General features: G+C 45.3%; 1 protein-coding gene across 2 annotated transcripts in view; it reads left to right on the forward strand.

Annotated features, from left to right (window-relative positions):
• Positions 1-540: 540 nt before the first annotated feature.
• CD44 (CD44 molecule (Indian blood group)) overlaps positions 541-19,055 on the forward strand; it is a 103,160-nt gene continuing 84,645 nt past the window's right edge. For both annotated transcript variants that reach the window (XM_006883753.1, XM_006883754.1), the window contains exon 1: positions 541-610. In XM_006883753.1, coding sequence (XP_006883815.1) covers positions 541-610 — 70 coding nt within the window. The remainder of the gene's footprint in view (positions 611-19,055) is intronic.

Consider the following 19,055-nt stretch of genomic DNA (forward strand, 5'->3'; position numbering starts at 1 on the left):
TCTACCTAGTTGTTTGAAACCTACAAGGAACCATTTTCCAGTGGGATTCAAAGCGAAACTGTGGGGCCTGGAGAAGCGAGAGGCGGGAGACCTAACGGGCAAGATTCCAGGACTCAGTGCCCGCCCATGCTTACGCAGTTTAGGCAATCAGTGCTGTTTGGGACAGGAGGTGAAGTGGAAGAACCTGACTCAGTGCGGGCAGCTCTGATTGACATTCTCGTGGAGAACGGGGCGGGGGCAGGGGGCAGCGTAGAGGAGGGCTGGTACGTCTTTAAACCTCCGAAGGCTGCTTAGTCACAGCCCCCTCGCTTGGGTGTGTCCTTCGCTCGCTCCCTCCTCCCTCCCTCCCTCTTAGGTCATTCTCTAAGCCCTGGAATAAAAACTGCAGCCAGCTTCCGAGGCGGCCTCATTGCCCAGCCGGACCCCAGCCTCTGACAGGTTCAGATTGCCCTCCTCGCTCCGTCCTCCCCTGGCCCCCGCTCTGTGCCCCGGGACTCTCCAGCTCTGCTCACACAGTCTCCCCTTCACTCAGATAACAACATGAACAAGTTTTGGTGGCGCGCAGGCTGGGGACTCTGCCTTATCGTGCCGCTGAGCCTGGCACAGATTGGTGAGTACCTGCCGTGCGGGACCGAGGGACCAGGAGTGTCTAGGACGCTCCGCAGCCTTCTAAGCTGACTTGGACCTGGGACCTCGAGTCAGATGGGCGCTGAGTGATTCGGATTTGGTTAAGGAAAACTGGGCTGATATTTGTAGGATCCTGTTGGTTGGTGAGTTTGTTGGTTGGAAGCATCGTTGCGTTGAAAGGAAAAGGAGAAGAGAGAAGAAAAGTTGCAAGGGCGGGCTGCCGGCGCGCCGTTTTGGGTGAGGTCGCTAGAGCGGAGCACATGGCAGAAAGTAACTGTACTCTTGGATGCGCGCAGCCGGTGTCCGGACTAACAGGCTCCTGCGCCCAAGGGCGCTGGGAGCCCAGGCGGGCTGGGGAAGGGCAGAGTCGGGGGCAGGGGCAAGAGCTGGGCCAGGGGCTGGGGCTGGGGCAAGGGCAGGGCTGGGCAGGGACCAGGGCTGGGGCACGAGCTGGAGCAAAGAATGAGGCAGGTAAGGACCAGAGATCAAGGGAAAGGCAGACAACGGCTGAAGTAGGGGCTGAGCGAGAAGCAGGGACTAGGGCTGAGATAGGAGCTGGGGTCCTGGTGGTTTAGGGGCTGGGGTAGGGAGCGGACACTGGGGCTAAGGTGAGGGTTGGGGCAGGAGCTGGGGTAGAGGCCGAGGTAGGGAGCTGAGACAGGGCCTAAGGTAGGGGATGGGGCAGGAGCTGGGGTAGAGGCTGGTGTAAGGGGCTGGGGTAAGGGTTGGGGCTGGGCCAACAGCTGGGACAGGCCCTGAAGCAGGAGCAGGGGCTGGGGCTGGGGAAAATGCTAAGTTAACAGCAGGTTGAGGGCAGAGATTGAGGCAAAAGCAGGGGCTGTTGGCAAGATGGTTTCAGCTGAGCTTGTGAGGGTAGCTAGCAATGATCTTTGCAGAAAGCGGAGCGGAGTCCCTATCACTTATGACTGTGCTGTGGACCCTGGATTTAGGAGCTCTTTTACAGTTCGCCTCAGTCAGTGAGTGCCCTACCACTTGCGGGAATTTTAACTAGCTTCCAGTAGAGGTCCTGGATGGCCGGGGCATCAGCCTGGGGCTGGAGTGCGGCAGGAGACGCATGCTGGAAGCACGGGGCCACTCAATCCTTGCAGGCTTCTGTTTCTGCCAGTCAGTCTGGGGAAAATCCAAACAGTTATTATGGTTCACATTCCCAGGTCAGGAACATGAGCCTCAGAGGGGCAGAGAGGAGCCTGGGCAACCGAGTGATCCTGGAGCCAGGGTTGCCAGAGTCCCATTAAACTGGGACTATGTCTTTCAGGGGGCCAGGGAGGGGCTGTGAGTGTGAGGTATTGTTCCTGAGTGCCATCAAGTCCAATTGACTCATAGCTGACCCTCCAAAGGGTTTTCTCTGATTGTAAATCAGGAGATTGCCCATCTTTCTCCAGTGGAACATCTGGTGGGTTCGAACCTCAGTCCTTCAGCTTAGCAGTGCAGCTCCTTAGAACTAGCCCACCAGAGATCCCTGTGAGGTAGTGTAGTGTAGCCTAGCTGAATTCCAGGCATTCTCTTTCTTTGTCTCTGTATGTACAGATAATTACATGGCCGATTGACTTACCACTAGCAAAATTAATTTTTCTTTTAACAAGTGCCAGCTGGGTCATTAAGACAGTTCAGTCTATGGTTAATTCTATGCAGCAAGTATTTATTAAACTCAGTCAGGGAGCATTAAGAGAGTAAAAGCCATAGTTTTGCCTGGACTCTTTATACTAAAGAGAGGTGGGGTGGCAGGATTTAGGCTTTGGGATCAGAAATAATGATGATAACAGTAGTGACAGCAAACTTCAAAATGACCCAGAGAGAAGTTTTACAGGCAACGATTGAGGCTCAGAGAAGTTAAGTGACACAGTCACAGGTAGTGGTCTGGATTTGAACTTGGCTCCTCTAAACTCCAAAGGATTTGGCTGGTCAGAATGTGTTAGATTGTATGGGAAGGGCAACTAGAAAAGGATTCTGGGAAGCAGAAGTTGTGTTGGGCCAGAAGCCTTAAGACAGGTGTCAAAAAGGAACTGGAATAGCACCCAGCCCTTGAAACAAAGGAAAGAAGAAGGAAATTTGATGGTGGGAAGAGCCTGGGCCTGGCTTCAAAGCCTACCACCCTGGTGGTTTCCCTGCGGCCTCTAGGGAAATTTGTTTTTAGGTTACTTACCCCTGAAACCTTGGGCTTTGTTGTGGAAGTGTGCTGCCTCTCAATTCCTACTGATATTTCTAAAGGCCCCCACCTCCACATATTTGGCACCACCTTGATCCTAGAGGCTCTCTCCGGGATCACCAGGTTCGCCACTGCCTTGGATTCTCATGGTCTCCTTGGGCAGCGTCCTCTGGAAGCACAATGAGATGCCAGTAGCAATGACTGTGGCGGCTCTGGCTTTCATGTGCTTATAAAGTGGTTTGGAAGGAGCTGAGACTTGGAAAGGAGACACAATTTAACTCGGGGCTTGGAACTGGACAGACGGAAGAGACAAGGGAAAGAGGAGGGAGAATGGGAAGGTGCCGTGGAAATTTTATTAAGAGGAGCAGTGGGTTATGGAAGACAGTGAAGAAACATTAGAAGGGAAAGACTCACGGGTGGAATAAAGGGTATAATATCCACATTCAAAAGTACAAAGTGGACACCTGTAATTAAGCACCATTGGTCACAAACTCTGAGTGTAGACAAGCAAGTGTCTATAAGAACCAGGTGGCTTATGCAGGAGAGATGCCTTGGGGAGAGGGCAGGAGAATGAGCTATCCTGCAGTCAGGCATCTCTCTCCACATCTCCTTGCCTGTGGGCGTCAGGCCTTTGCTGGGGATTGCGCCCCTAGCGCTGAGAAAGAGGAGTGCAGCTGAGTGGATAGCCTGTGCCTTTTCTGCTCCCACCGAGGCACCTCTTCTTGCTGGACTTCAGAGCTTTTTCCCAGGTGAAGAAGCAAAGAAGCAAATTTCCACCGTTGCCCAGGTTAGCGTCATTGGGTTTTGTTTTCTCCTAGATTCAAATGCGACATCTTCCTTCAAAGGCACCATGCTAATAAGTGTGTTTGGGGCTGGCAGCCTGTAAGAAAAGATTCCATTTTCTTGCAAATTGCCCTGCACAAGAAGGAATGTTAGGAAGTATGAAATTCTTAGTGTATGATAGATCCCCTTCCATTCACTCAAGAAATATTTTCTGACTCATTCTAGTGGGTTCAGAGTTGGGGGACTTCTATAGACGAGTTAGAAAATCCCTGTCTTTTCACCAAGGAGGAAACAGACCCTGAAAGAGAGGCAAGAGTGGTTTTCAGTCTTTCAGAAAGGAGACCACAACACTTGATTTGAGGTTCGGGCTCTTTCCACACCTCGGGTCTTGAAATACTCCTGTCAGCAAGAAGGAAGGTAACAAGCCCACTCCAGCCTCTGCAGTGGGCAGGGAGGGTGTGGTCTGCCAGTGTAATGACATCTGTTCTTCATCTTAAGCATTCTCTTACACTCTCATTACAGTTATATGCTCACTCTGTGATGCAGTCAGTTCGGGCTTAGTCTAAGAAGGTTGTTAGCTGCCATCTTGTCAGATCTCTGAGTCACTATGACCCTGTGCTCAGTGGGACCAGAGAATTGTGAGCTATAGGGTTTTCTTTGGCTGAGTTTTCGAAAGTGGCTCACCATGTCCTTCTAGTTCATCTTGGGATCTAGAAGCTTCTCAGATGCCTATTCAGCATTGTAACAACACTCACCTCTCCAGTGACAGACAGGTGGTGGTATCAGGGCATGACCAAATCTGGCTTTACTACATGAAAGATGATACCTCTTATTCTTATAGCAAGGGTATGTGTGTACACACACACACACACACACACACACACATACAACACATATATATGCATACAACATATACATATACACACAAATACATATGTTGTTGTATGTATGTGTATTGTTGTTATGCTGGTGGTGGTGTACCATTGAGTCAGAACTGACCCTAGCTGACCCACTAGAGGGTTTTCAAAAGCAATAAATCACACTGGAGGAGATTGCCCATTTTTCTCCTGTGGAGCCCCTGGTGGATTTGAACCACATCCCTTCGGGTTGGCAGTGGAGCTCCATATGTATGTGTAACTATATACATATATATCTAGTGACTTAGTGGTAAGGAGTTGAGCTGCCAACCCAAAGGTGTGAGATTTGAACACACCAGCTACTCCACAGGAAAGAGATAGGAAATCTCCTTCTATGTGGTTTACTGCCTCTGAAAACCCACTGGAGGGTCAGCTATGAGTTTCAACTTGATAGTAAATAACAACAACATACACACACACACACACACACACACACACATGGGATTACATTGTCAACACAAAAATACACTGTTCAAATCCACAAGCTGCTTTATGGGAGAAATATGGACAATCAACTTCTGTGAAATTTAATGCCTCTGAAAACTTGCTGGAGGTTCAACAATGGGTCAGTTCTGACTCAATGATACACAGCAATAACAATATGCATATATATACTATATATATTTCATACATACATATACATTAAGCACAGCTGATAGTAGAGGAAGATGCTTTTGTTGTCCTGGGGCTTCCCATACCTCTTGGAACATTACTTAATTTCTCAAGATTAGGAATATCCTAGATCTAGAAGCCCAATGCTCTACCATCATACTGTCATGTTTATGTACCAAAGAAGCATTCTGAGCTTGAAGAACATGGTAAATACCACTTACTGAGCACCTGCTGTAAATCACATACTACAGCAAAGGGCTAAATATACCCTCAATACTCTCTTTTTAATAATTTTTTGTTGTTGCTATTGGGACAGTGCATATATATACTGCATATCAGGACTATATACAGTGTACATGTATTTCTATATGTATAGCTCATAGACATTGATTACATTCTTCTAGTTATGTAACCATCGTAATGTTCTTTTTGAAAATTAATTCCTTCTCCATTAATATAAACTCATTGCCCCTCAACTTTCTTCTCTTTCCAGTGGCTGCTGTCAACTTGATCCCATGTTGATAGATCTTAAAAGAGCACACAATGCTCGAGGCACATTCTTTATTGTTGTTGTTATGTGCCATTGAGTCACTTGCGACTTATAATGAGCGACCCTATGTACAACAGCCCTAAATGCTGCTCTGCCCTGTGCCAAACAAACCATCTCCACTACACCCATCCTGATTACCCCAGTCACTGAATCAATCCACCTCATAGGGGGCCTTTCCCTCCTGCGCTGTCCCTCCACCCTACCAAGCATGATGTCCCTCTCCAAGGACTGGTCCCTCCTTATAACATGCCCAAAGTATATTAGACAGAGCCTTAGAATACTTGCCTCCAAAAAGCCGCCCAGTTTGACCCTTTCCAAGATGAATCTGTTTGTTTTCCCAGCAGTCCATGGTACCCTCAATACTCTTCTCCAGCACCAAAGCCCAAAGGTATCAATTCTCCTTCTATCCTCCTTAGTCATTGTCCAGCTCTCTGATGCATAACAAGTGATAGCAAAGACCATGGCCTGTATCATACGCACCTTAGTCTCCAGAGAGACACCATTGCTCTTCAGTACTTTGGAGAGGCCTCTAACAGCAGACTTTCCCATGGCATTAGGTCTTCTAATTTCCTGGCTACTGGTGCCGAGAGTGTTGACTGTGAAGCCAAGCAAACTAAAGCTGTGAACAATCTGAATCTCTTCACCATCCATCCTGATGCTGCCAATTGGCCCAGTGGTGGGCCTTTATTAGTTAAGCTAAACTATTGTTTGGTTTTAAGAAGACTTCAGGGAATATTTTTGTTGTTGTTACTTAAGGCTTAAAAATGATCTTGGGGTAATAGTTTTAGGATCCTTCCAGTTTTCAGGGAGGAGAATTTGAAAATTTTGTTCTACATTTCCCCCTTTTAATCAGATTTCCTTTATAGACTCTTTGATCAAAATGCGTAGTAATGGTAGCCAGGCTCCATCTCACACTTCCGGTTTTATGGCAATAGAGGAAGAGCTTTGTTGGTGTTAGGTGCTGTTGAGTCAGCTTCAACTCAGTGATTCTGTGCATGGCAGATCGAAAGTCTGCCTGATTCTGCCGTCCTCACAAACTCTACTGTGCTTGTACATATTGTTGGAGTCACGGTGTCAGTCCAGCTCCTTGACGTTCTTCATGTCTTTTGTTGGCCTTCCTTCTGCTTTTCCAATCATAATGTCTTTCACTGGGGATTTGCCTTTGGGACTCCTTAATTTCATTTTTGCAGATTAAAAATAACGAGGTCTTGGAGAAATGGCATTATTTGTCCAAGAAGCAGTGTGTAAGTGGTGGAGCTGGAGCCTCATGCCTGCCTTTTAGCCTCTCATACCCAAGTTCCTTCAATTTATTACTTTGACTCTTTGGAAATAGCCGGTTGTTCTCCCCCACCCGTCCCTGTCGCCTGCACCCAGGAGTGAATCCAGGTGAATGGCTTTCTCTCCCTGAGGCAAGCTCTAGACTCCCCTGCCCTGCCCTGTCTTTCCCAGACTTGGCCACAGCTGTCCAAGATACCAACCTATTCATTTGGGACTAAAATAAGTTCATTCTCTTATCAGAGTGCAGCTGTCCTGTTAGACATGCTCTCGTTTGCAGGGTTGGAGAAATGGGAGAGGTTGCTTTTTAGTCTAAGACCCAAGTTAGGGAAATGCTCTCTGCTCTCCTAGAGTAGGAAATGGTCCTGCCAAGTCTCTCCTGTTGACCCTACCTGCATTTGAGGTACATCCATCCACCCTGAGAGCCCCCTCAACACATGTTCATGAAAATCTCTCAGCATTTGGCTGATAGCTTGTGCCCCCAGTGAGGTCTAGCAGATACGATTCACTGCCCAAGTTGAAGATCTTGAAGTGAAACTTTATGTGGAACACCAGGTGACATGTGGCCACTTAAGTGAGGTTTCATATCAGCCTGTGGTGTCCAAAGGCTCTAGACTATTGGGAGAGAGAGGAGCTGGGGAGAGCTAGCCAGGGGTAGGGCTTGCTGTGCTACGTCCTGCTGTTGTGTTTCCCCAGCACTCCACCAGACCCTGAAGGGGAAGTGGCCCTTGTGAAAGAACCAGCTGAAGCAGGTGGCTGATGGGGCCATGCAAAGGGTCGTGTTCAAAGAGGATCTTTTCTGCCTCAAAGAGAAATTCTGCGGATTTGCAACCGCAACAAGCCAGTGACTCAATTTCCTTTGTGCTTCTGTTTGAATGGAAAGGACTCAAGTGTTCATTAGAATTACCAGGGCAAGATGGTGTCTTCTACTTCCTATTTGAACCCTACTCTTTACTTACTCATTTGGCAGCTAGAAATTCTTCAAATGTGCACATATGCCTCCTGACAGCTGGCCAGCTGGGGTCTGCAGGGCCAGCAGGTTTGCCCAGAGTAAGGGAAGATCTGTCTTCAGAAGCAGGGAGCCTTGGTGTCTGGCATGGCAGCCTTACAGGGATTGTGAATTCCAAATTTTCTGGGTGAATCAGGATTTCAAATGTGCAAACTCTAACCAAGAAGTATAGAATGTATGTTTGGACTAAATGATTATATGTTTCCCCACAAATAAATACATGGCTTCATGTGATTGGAAGTCAAAAGCTTTGAAAGACTTTTTCAAAGAAATTCACACCTTTGCACCTCCTTAATCAATCTAGTGTCAGGTTAGATTGATGCTTGATTCAGAAAGCATATACTAAAAAAAAAAAAAAAGAAAGCATAATATACTCTCAGGGGAAATACTGAAGAATTCCCAAGTCTTCAATTCTGGGTCACTCCAGTTTATGACGTATCAAGAAAAGTCAGGAATTTGACCCTTAGGTGTGGACATATGCAGGTTGTGAGTTTGCCTGTAAGTATATAAGGGAGGCCTAATGGTAAGAGGCACTCTGGTGGCTTAGTGGTAAGGAGTTGCACTGCCAACTCAAAGGCACTTGGTTCAAATTCACCAGCTGTTCCATGGGAGAAAGATGGACAGTCTCCTCCCACGAGATTCGCTGCCTTTGAAAACCTGCTGCAGGGTCAGCTGATTCTGACCTGACAGTACTTAACAACAACTCCTAGTAAGGAGTTGTGCTGCCAACCCGAAGTCACGTGATTCAAATTCACTAGCTGCTCCGTGGGCAAAGGTTGAGCCGTTTCTCCCCCACTGCAGGGGCCACTCTGAGCCAGTTCTGACTTGATGGAACATAATAATAAGAACAAGCATGTGTGTCTCCATATAATGTGAATATTACCACGTGTTCAATTACCAATTGTGATCAATCACCAAGTGTTTTCAACTGATACTACTGTTATTACTGATCAGTCATGAAAAGCTTATCACTTCAGTGGATCCCACACTATATTACAGGGAAAATGAAGGGTAATACAGGGTATTACAGGGAAATTAAGAGTGTGAAATATAAGCTCTACGTTCAAGAAACTTATGGTTCTAAATGCTCACTCACTCACTGCTGTCCAGTCAGTCCCAGCTTGTAACAAATGTCCATCGAGTTTTTGAGGCTAAAAAAATTGCAATGAAAAGAGACTGTTCCTCATTCTTCCTCAGAGCCATTGGTAGATTCGAACCACAGAAGCTGTGCACTCTTCAAGTCAGCAATACAACTCGCTGTGCACTATGCCGACTGAGCTCCCTTCCACGTGAATAGCACTGTGCTATTCATGACAGGAAGCTTGGCACTTGGACTGTAAGGCAATATGATAGCATTGTAGAGCCCGGGAAAATCAAGGACGTTTGGAGCAATCAACGAGGGCATCACAGAGGAGGTGGCAATGCAGGCAAGCTAGGATTTGAACCCATGAAGAAAAGGAATGAGAAAGATATGTTCTTGCTAGCCTGCCATATTCATTTATGTAGCCTCCCTCTAACAAGTTAATTAATGGGATAATTTGTTCAATAAAAAATTCGTATACTGACCACTCAGTGATTAGGGCCAGAAAACCTCTTATCAGGAGGACACAGACTTTGCTTCCAACTAGAACTTGACTCAACTGGGCGTGATTGGCATTTGGGCTGAATAATTCTTTGTTGACAGGAGATGGGAAAAGACTGTCTTGGATAATTTGAGAAGTTTATCAGTGTTTTTGGGCTCTACTCACCAGATGCCAGTAGCAGTCTCCCTCAAACACTGCCAACTGTCCCCTGTGGGACAGAATTCAGACTCCCTTGTGAATCCCTTACTCAGTATATGGTTGTCTTCCCTGTAGGGTCATCTCTGGCACTGAGCTGTTGCTTCCCAGAAGCCCCAGCTAAGAAGCCTTAATGCTTCTAGTAAACCATGCATATTACTAGGTCTCTCCATCTTTTGTTGCCTGCTGTTGTTGTCAAGGACTACTACCGACTTTCACACTCCTCTAAGGAAACATCTTCTTTTCTTATCTATCTTTTGCAGTGTGGTGACAGTCCCTTGATGTCAGAAACTGTATCTTAGTTGTTTCTTTCCTCCTGGATCCTGATGTTGGCCATAGAGTAGTCACATGTAACTAATTGCTGAACCAACATGAATATCTCGAATGTAGAGATAATAATAACTGATTATGGGAAAGCACACTGGACAGTAGGGCTAAGATGTGAATACACTGACTGTGGTGGTGCCTCTGTTAGTCAGAATGGGACAGAAGAGGACGTTTGGCTGGCCAGCTGCCCACGCAGGGCTGATGCTTGGTCTGCCCAAGAGCAGGCCTCACCCATCAGTTTGTGGCATTGGTGGCTACTGGCTGTGGCTAGAGATGTTTGTCTAAGGACAGAGCTACTAGATACTTTGGCTAAAGGGAGTGGGAGCCAGGTGGGATGTTGATACCAACCCTCAAATTTAAGCCTCAAAATAAAACATTCCCCAGCAGGTGCCCACTTGGAGGTCTAGTTATTTTGAAGTTGTTGGTTTGAGGTTGGAATCTTTGGGCAAGAGGTCCACACCTCTCCTCTCCCACGCTTGACTCGGGAGGTTGGCAGCTACTGGGAGAGAAACAGATGCTCTTTCCATAACCTTCTTGTCCTTTCTATAAGCCTCAGGGTGATTTTCAAGTTGCCATCAACCTGGTTTTTCTGGAGCTCCCAAAAGGTTAGGTGTCTAGGAAAGTATACATTTGTTGAGGAACACTGGCCCAGTCTGAAACTGCCCACAACTAGGGCTGGTACCAAGGACTGCTGATGTCATAGTGCATAACTTGCTAATCAAAAGATAGGCAGTTCACATCTACCAGGCATGCCTCAAGAAAAGGACGGGCCATCTTCTCTCATAACGATTTACAGCCTCAGGAACTCGATGGAGGCTCATTGTGAATTGGAACTAACTCAGAAGCAGTGAATTTGGTTTTTGATTTGGGAGCAGGCACCATTTCCCCATAGATTTTTCTTTCCAGTGAGACCCAAGGGAACTCTAGTGGCCTAGAGGGTAAGGAGCTGAGCTACCAACCCAAAGGCAAACAGTTAAAATCCACCAGCTGTTTCAAGGTAGAAAGATAGACAGTCTCCTACTACGAGGTTTATAGCCTCTGAAATCTCACTGGAGGGTCAACTATGAGTCAATTCCAACTCCACAGCAATGAGTTTTGAGTTGAGATGGACCTCAGAGACAAGAAGTCAGGCAAAGAAGGAGGTGCTGAGTGTTGTGGAGGTGACTGACTTCAACAGGACCAAAGATCCCTTAGACGGGGGCACACTTGCTGTCTGGGTGTTTCTTTCCTCCTGAGGCAAATGTCCCTCCTTCATGCATGTGTGCGCAGATAGGCCACAACATACCTGCTCAGGTCCCAGGTGGATAATGAGGGGCTGAGTCATCCAGGGAGGTGATTTGCAAAACTCAGGACCCCATAACCTTTGGGTCTTCAGTTTTTGAAAGTAAACCTTAATTGCAAAACTGAGCAGGAAGAAAGATCATTTATCTGAGGACTAACTTCAAGCATTGGCCAGAGTATCATAAGAAGTCTCCTTGGAGAAGCCAATTGATATTCCTTCCTCTTGAGGCTTCTGGGAGTTAAGCAATTAGTTATGCGTTTGTGAGATACTTTTACTTCTCTTAATAATAATAGCAAACATGGAGAGCTACCTGCTAACACTGTTATAATTATTCTACTATTAAGTCACTCCACCCATCCATCAACCTCATGGTGGAGTTGTTATTACCGGCCTTCTTTAACTTTTAAAGAAATTGAGCCACAGGGAGCTTAAGCAACTTCCTCAAGGCCATGCAGTTGCTAAGTGATAGGGCTGGGATTCAAACTGAGATCGTCTGTCTCTGTTCATGTTCTTACAGTCACTGCATTACAGTGCTGCTGGTGTCATAAGACGTTGCTGAGTTGATTATCACTCATAGCAAACGTCCCTTGGGATTTGCAGGGTTGTAAATCTTAACAGAGAGAGCTCCAGTTCCCCAGAGAGTAAGGAGTTGCACCACCATCCCAAAAGCAAGCAACGTGAATCCACCAGCTGCTCCAAGGGTCGTTGCCTCCTGTGCGGTTTACAGCTTCTGCAAATGGCTTGCTGGAGGGTCAGCCATGCGTCAGTTTCGATTCAACAGCAATGACTTGAGTTGATTTGAGATGGGAATGGAAGGAGACAGCCCATCTTCTGTCTAGCCCCTGGTGGATTTAGGCCCTGGAGATGTGTGGCCTTTGGACTAGCAGCACGACAGGCTATGGACTGTGTCATCAGAGTTCTTTACTAAGATGCCAGAGGACCCAGAAACCGGAATGATTATGCTGGTCATTTTCATAAATGCAATCTGTTTGTGAGCAGAGTCAGGACACCCAGAAAGCTGGGTTTCGCCTTCCCTTTTATAAACGCGGTGTCGTGGGAGGGGGCTGGAATTGAAAAAATGGAGGTGAAAGAGGTTGTAACTGGAACTTGTTCCCATTCATACTGTAAGCGGCTCATTCATTCCTACCCTGAATAGCACTTCTGCTCTTTTCTCTGTGATAGGAAGATGGGGAGGGGCGAACTGAGAGGGATGGTGAATTGAGCTGATTGTTCATCATTTCATTATTTGTCACCTGGGTGAACAGTGGAATGGTCTGATTGCTACTTCCCCTTATCTTGGCTGCTGGCTTGCGATTGGACAAAGCTAGGAAATAAGCCCATCAAGCAGTAGTCTGGTGTTTGCCTTTAGCTAAGGCCCCATAGGGAGAATGAGGGGCAATCTCCTTCTGTACAATTTACAGTGTCCAAACCTCAATGGAGCTATGAGTCAGTTCTGACTCCACAGCAATGAGAGCAGGATTCTTGACCCAAGGTGGTAGAAATAGTTAATGTGCTTGACTCTAACTAAAAGGTTAGAGGATTGAGTTCCCTCAGAGTTGCCTCGGAAGAAAAGTCTAGTGGTTTACTTCTAACATTTCGGCCATTGAAAATCGTTCGGAGCACAGTCATACACTGGAGTCACCATGAGGTGTGTGTATCTTGACAACTATTAGTTCTGGGTTTGGCAACTTCATTCCAGGGCCTTCTTTGTATCAGCTAGAACTGGTGAGGGAAGGAGGGAGTCTCTGAGGGAGGAGTCAAGCTACTGTCATCCAGGGCACAAGATATTCATAAAAGCGAACTAGGTGCTACAGTGTGGTACTTTGTCCAGCCTGAGCCCAAACCAGGTGACCGAGCCTCTGGCACAGGAGATGACCCTCATGTTAACAGAGTCTTCTAGATAAAAGCTACCCTGGGGAGGGAGGCCCTGGGACATCTCAGTCTACATGGAAAGATTCAGGCCTATGGCCTTGCAGTGGGACTCGTCACAGATTGCCCATTTGGTGTGTCCATGCACTTAGCACGTGGTTGCAAGGCCTTCCAGAAAGACTCACTCACCAGTAACGACAGTAGTTACATCTACTCCTTTTCTTAAACAGAACCTGCCAGGGTATTAGAGCCTTGCCAGTACAACCTCTTGGTAAGAGTTTGTTGTTACTGTTGATAGGTACCATCAAGTTGACTACATAGGCTCATAACAACCCTATGACCTGCAGATCTGAACCCTCTCCTATCCTGTGACATCCTCACAATCTCTAACACACTCCAGACTATTGCTGCAGTCACTGTGTCAAGCCACCTAATTGAGGGTCTTCCTCTCTCTCTTTCACTGTCCCTCCATTTTTCCAAGGAATAGCCCCTCTTAGCAACGTACCTAAAGTATGTGAGATGAGGCTTTGGCATCCTGGCCTCCAGGGATCACTCTGGCTGCATCTCCTCCAAGATATGTCTGTTTGTTGCTTTGGCAGTCCATAGGATGTTTGGTGCTCTTCTCCAGCACCGCAGTTCAAAGGCCTCATTATTCATTCAATATTCAATAGTCATCCTTATTCATTGTCCAGCTCTCAGATGCACAACAGGTGATCAGAAAGACCATGGCCTGAATCAGGCACACCTTAGTCCTTAAACTAACATTGCTGCTCCACAGTAATTTGTAGAGCTAATGGGTGTTTACTGTTATATAAATAAAGATTCCAGGGAGAAACTAACATTGTTTTGTGCAGCTAAATCCTGCCAAGCCTTTGGTTATTGTTGCTCAGGCTCTTTGACTTTAGCATCTGAACATTCCAGAAGTATGAGAGAGTATCTACAGTAAGTCCGTCATGGCACCGAGTATGTGTAGCCCAAAAGGTAGCGTGTACCAGAGCTGAATGTCATCTCACATCCATGTCCCATGTCAGCATGACAACCCCCTGTGAGCTGCCAGACCTGCACTTTCCCAAATAGAACAGTACTGATCTGCTAACCGAAAGGGTGTTGGTTTGATCCCACCAGCTTTGACAAGGGACAAAGATGAGGCCGTGTCCTTCAGTAAAGATTTACAGCTTTGGAAATCTAGTAGAGCGTTACCATCATTTTGATAGTAGTGTTTATATTTTTGTTTTGGTGGTGTTGTTTATAGTATGCTTGTTTTCTCTTGGTAATAAATAAAAATTTTCTTTTTATTTAAAAGAAAATCCACAAGCATATAGTAGTCAATTAAAAAGAGGAAGGTTAAGAGACTTGTTATTTTTATCTGCGTTCTTTCTGTGTCTGGTTCTCTTCATTCTGGGAATGGTAGAGGGTAAGCGAAAGACAGGATGACCCTCAAAGAGATGGATTGATGCAGTGAGCACAGCAGTGGGATCAGTCACGGCAGAGACCATGCAGGTAGCGCAGGGCAGGGTTCTGAGCCGCTGTTCACAGGGTCACTGTGAGTCAGAGTCTACACAAAGGCGTCCACTAACAACAAGAACAACGTCTTCTGGTGGGCACATAAACTCGAAGAAAAAGCTCATATATTGTCTACATTTCTGTATGCACCAGTGCCCATAGGTCTCAGCTCTCAGTTCCCCAATTACAATAGGTGCTTAATAGAAATTTGGATGATTGACTTAAAGGAATGCAATTGCCAGACCTAGCTAGCAAGGCCATTTTCACTAGCTATCTGTTGTTTTCATAAGTTCTGGTGAGTGCTTTTTATCCTTTATTTTCTTTCTCATCTATAGAAGCCTAAAATCTTTCTAAAAAGTCTTCTCTGTACAACCACAATCATTTGGCATTAAGTTAGTCGGATTCATGGCAATCCCTCTGTGCTGGAGTTGAACTGTGCTTCTCCGAGTTCTTGATTGCTCATTTTACAGAAGCAGACTGCTAGGCCCTTCTTCCAACGCACCTGGGGATGGATTCAAACTCCAATCATTTGGTTAGTAGTCAGACACTTGTTGGCACTGCCCAGTGACCATGCCTCTCTGGATCGATCCTCCAACATTCTTGAAGTTTACTCTTCCCTCTTTGCAGTTGGGGTGTACCTTGAGTTTGATATACCAGGAAAGGTTTGGAGCTCATGAGATTTTGTTATTTTTTAGAAACCTTGGGTTTTCCGCCCCCCCACCTCTTGTGCAACTATTTGTCTCTATTCCCTTAGCACTTATTTCCAGACCTTGCCTTATGTATAAAGAATCTGAGTCCCAAAATGATATCCTCAATAACACTCAAACAAATGATGTTGATTTAATGTAATAGCAAGAATGTTAAAAGGAACAAAAGAAAGTTTGTTTCCACAGTTTAAAAATATTCCAGACTCAAGATGGCATCCATATTACCAGATAGTCAGTGTATATAAAGGGGCTGAGGAGGTTTGACTTGGTAAGTAGGTGTTTTAGGAGGAGTAAGGGCTTTGGAACAAGACACACTTTGCCGTTTGCAAGCAGTGTAAGCTTGGGAGAGTTCACATGCTCCTTACCTGGAGCCCTTGTTTGCACACAGCACAGAAAATGTTGTGAGATACCATCTGGTAAACCAGGACTCACAGTAACTCTATAGATGACAGATCAAACCCTTGTCCTCTCCGGCGTCATCCTCACAATCGTTACCGTACTCAAGCTCATTGTAGTCCCTGTGTCTTTCTATCTTCTTCTCAGTCTTCCTCTCTTTTTGCTGACCCTCTACTCTCCCCAGCAAAAGTATTATTATCTCTTAATTCCTTGCTGCTACTGGTTAACGCTGGTGCTGAACAAACCATTTAACCTCCATCTGCCTGCCTTATTCTGCCCATGAAATGAGAGGGTTGGATTCTAGTTGATCTGTAATGTTCTTTCTAGGCTTCATGTTCTATAAATCCACTACTCTCTGGGCCCACTAACACCTAAGCCTCATAAACGTAATGGGGCGGGGGGATAACACTGCTAAAATGCAGTGTCAGAGAAATGCCTGCTTTTTATTAAATGCCAGAAGTCAAGTATTAAGTCATTCCAGAAGCAAATGTATAGACTCAGTTACACCATAAATTTCAATAGACAAGAGTGACTTCTAGAATCAGAAAGCTTTGCCCACATACCCACTGAATCCTCTCCATCTCCTAGGAGGTGGGTAGGTGGAGACATTCAGGCCATAGAAGTTAGAAACACTTCTCAGTCCTACAGCTAATACTACGGGGTCAGTTACATGATTATCGGTAGGATCTGAATGACATAGACAATAAATCCTAGATTATAAATGTCTGACTGATGAAAAACTCTTGCTTGCCCTTTAATATTATATAAATTTACCTTCACTTTGAAATGATTGAACCAACCCTTATTCACAACAAATTCTTCATAGTCACCTTCACTTGCTGCATGTGTAGCTTTTAAATCACTTTAAAGCCTTTGAACCTTTTCTGGCACTAAAGGAAAGCTGAATAAGAACCATGGGCACCTGTTCCAACTTGCCTGCACATTTGACTTAAAGACACAGGAATGACTCTCATTCAATAGCACAAGGGCTCCTATACTTTAAACTGCAATTTTTTTAAGTGATCGTAAAAGTCAACAAGTGTGAATTTCTCAGCTTTCCTCAAGGAAATCTTGAGATATACTGGTACAGAGTGAACCACAGCATTCAGCCAAAGCAGTACTTAGAGGGTGAGTTTTAGTATCTTATGGAAGACTGGGGATCATGAGGGTTTAAAAAATAAAAACAAACTAAACAGAAAAGCACATAGTCATGTCCCCCCCTCCACCTGAAAAAAAAAAGTCCAAATGAGGCACTCACCAGGTTGTGGTTTCAGATGCCAAGTTGCTATTCCTTCCAGACTCCTAGTATATTTTCTATAAAATAAGTTCTTGCTCTTTTGAAGGACAATTTGCCAAAGTGGCTCAGAGACTAAATTCACTATGTGCATTGTGACTTTCTATTGGATACTACAGATCCTTGGTCAGATCACAACCCATTCTAGGTGTGCCCATTTCATACCCACCTGAATCTACTGAGCAGAAGTTGAAATAAAGATCACAAGTTCAGTTCCTGTGTCATATGCAACCTCCGCAGTAATTGCTGAAAATGCTTTGCCCCACACTTTCTAGACAATTCTGTAGGCCCAGCATTCTGGAAGTGTGAAGCTTCATGGAGTCAGCAGAGGTTTAATATTCCTTCTTAGTCACAGGATGATTGTGGACAAGGTGTTTCCTGTATTGGCTGCCTCAGTTTCTCCAGCTGTAATATGGTGGGGCTTACAAATTCAGTTTATTAAATATGTGTTATGGATCTATTGTTCATAGGGTTGTTTTGAGTCACAGTTGACCCAATGACATCTAACAATTATAAAATGTGGTTGGCGCTTTGAAAGAAATGAGAGAAGTATAAGCTCTATCTAATCTCTATTCTCAGGCAGTTTATAGTTTACTGTGAAAAAAAATTACAGGTTAGATCATTATCTAAGAGAGCATATATGTGAGTAACAGGAGTGCAAGAAAACAAACATCTCCAAAAATATGGACAGAAAAGAAGGGCGAGAAGAACAACTTACCCAAGACAAAACATGAGCCAAAAGTTCAAAGTTGTTGTTGTCTGCCATGGAGATAAAAAATCAATTCATTGATTCAACTCATCAAACTCAGCGGGTTTTTAGAGGCTCTAACGTAGCATGGGAAGAGATTTCCCACCTTTCTTCTGCAGAGAAGCTGCTGGATTTGAACCCTTGGCAGTGCAATTCCAGAAAGATTTCAACCTATTTGGATAAAAGGATAGAAGAAAAGTGGAGGATAAGGTTGGACAGATTCCGAGGGATCAACCATCTATAGGGTCCAATTCTGCTTCAGAGACTCAGAATTTCTCCACCATTCTGTTTAGACAGTGTTAGAGTTCAGAAGCAAATCATCTAGCTCGGTGAGTGGCAGTTTAAATGAATCCCTATCAATCTCGAAAGCAACAATAGCCAGTGGATTTCAGTTCCTGTGACATTTCCAATTGGTAGTAGAGTCTGCCTGGAGCTCTGTGCTGAAAAGAATTTAGAAGCTGAGTTCTAGCTCAATCCTAACTCAAAAGAGTGCTGTGTGATCCATTAGTGATGTCTGTCATGGGAACCCTGTAGAGGATTTACTTTCTTGGGTACCATGTGGGTATCACAGTAGTAGAGTAGTATGCTTGCATTTTAAAAAAAAAAACAAAACATATTTCTGATGCTTATACTTAGAGTTCTTTAGGAATTTGGTCTCTTTTGAATTCAATCTCAACCCAAAATGGTATACAGACAGTCTTTTAGCAAGACAATGAAGGTTGTTCTTTAGCAAGTCTATGAGTTTTGTCACTTACGCCTTCTCTTCTGGCTCATCCCCATTCTATTTTCCTCTCACCCCAAGTGAGTTAGATGCTGGAGCCATTAATCTCCTTTGCTTAAGTAAGAGTCAAACTTCCTGGCAAAGGGCCCTTTCTTTACATCAGCTTCTCCATCTGGAAACTGAGAAGACAAAAATGATGCCTCACTCATGAGGGTGATAGGTGGAATAACTAGCTAATGTGAACAAAGCCTTTGAAGATGAAAGGGTTGTGTGTGCACATTAATTACCACTTTTATCAGCCCAGAGCCTCTGCATTCTCAGCTGCCACTGGGGTCTCCTCTGTGCTTCCCAAATGCCAACAGTGGCCGAATCCCATAGAGCGGCCCCATGGGGCCCTGTTTCCAAGGTCCGAGTCACGAAGGCCAGGATACTCAAGTTTCCCATTACTCATCCCCAAGGGAAAAAGCATGCTCACCATCTGAGCAGGTGA

The sequence above is a fragment of the Elephantulus edwardii genome, unplaced genomic scaffold (assembly GCF_000299155.1).
Source record: "Elephantulus edwardii isolate Elephantulus edwardi_28Jun2011 unplaced genomic scaffold, EleEdw1.0 scaffold00029, whole genome shotgun sequence".
NCBI classification, from domain to species: domain Eukaryota; kingdom Metazoa; phylum Chordata; class Mammalia; order Macroscelidea; family Macroscelididae; genus Elephantulus; species Elephantulus edwardii.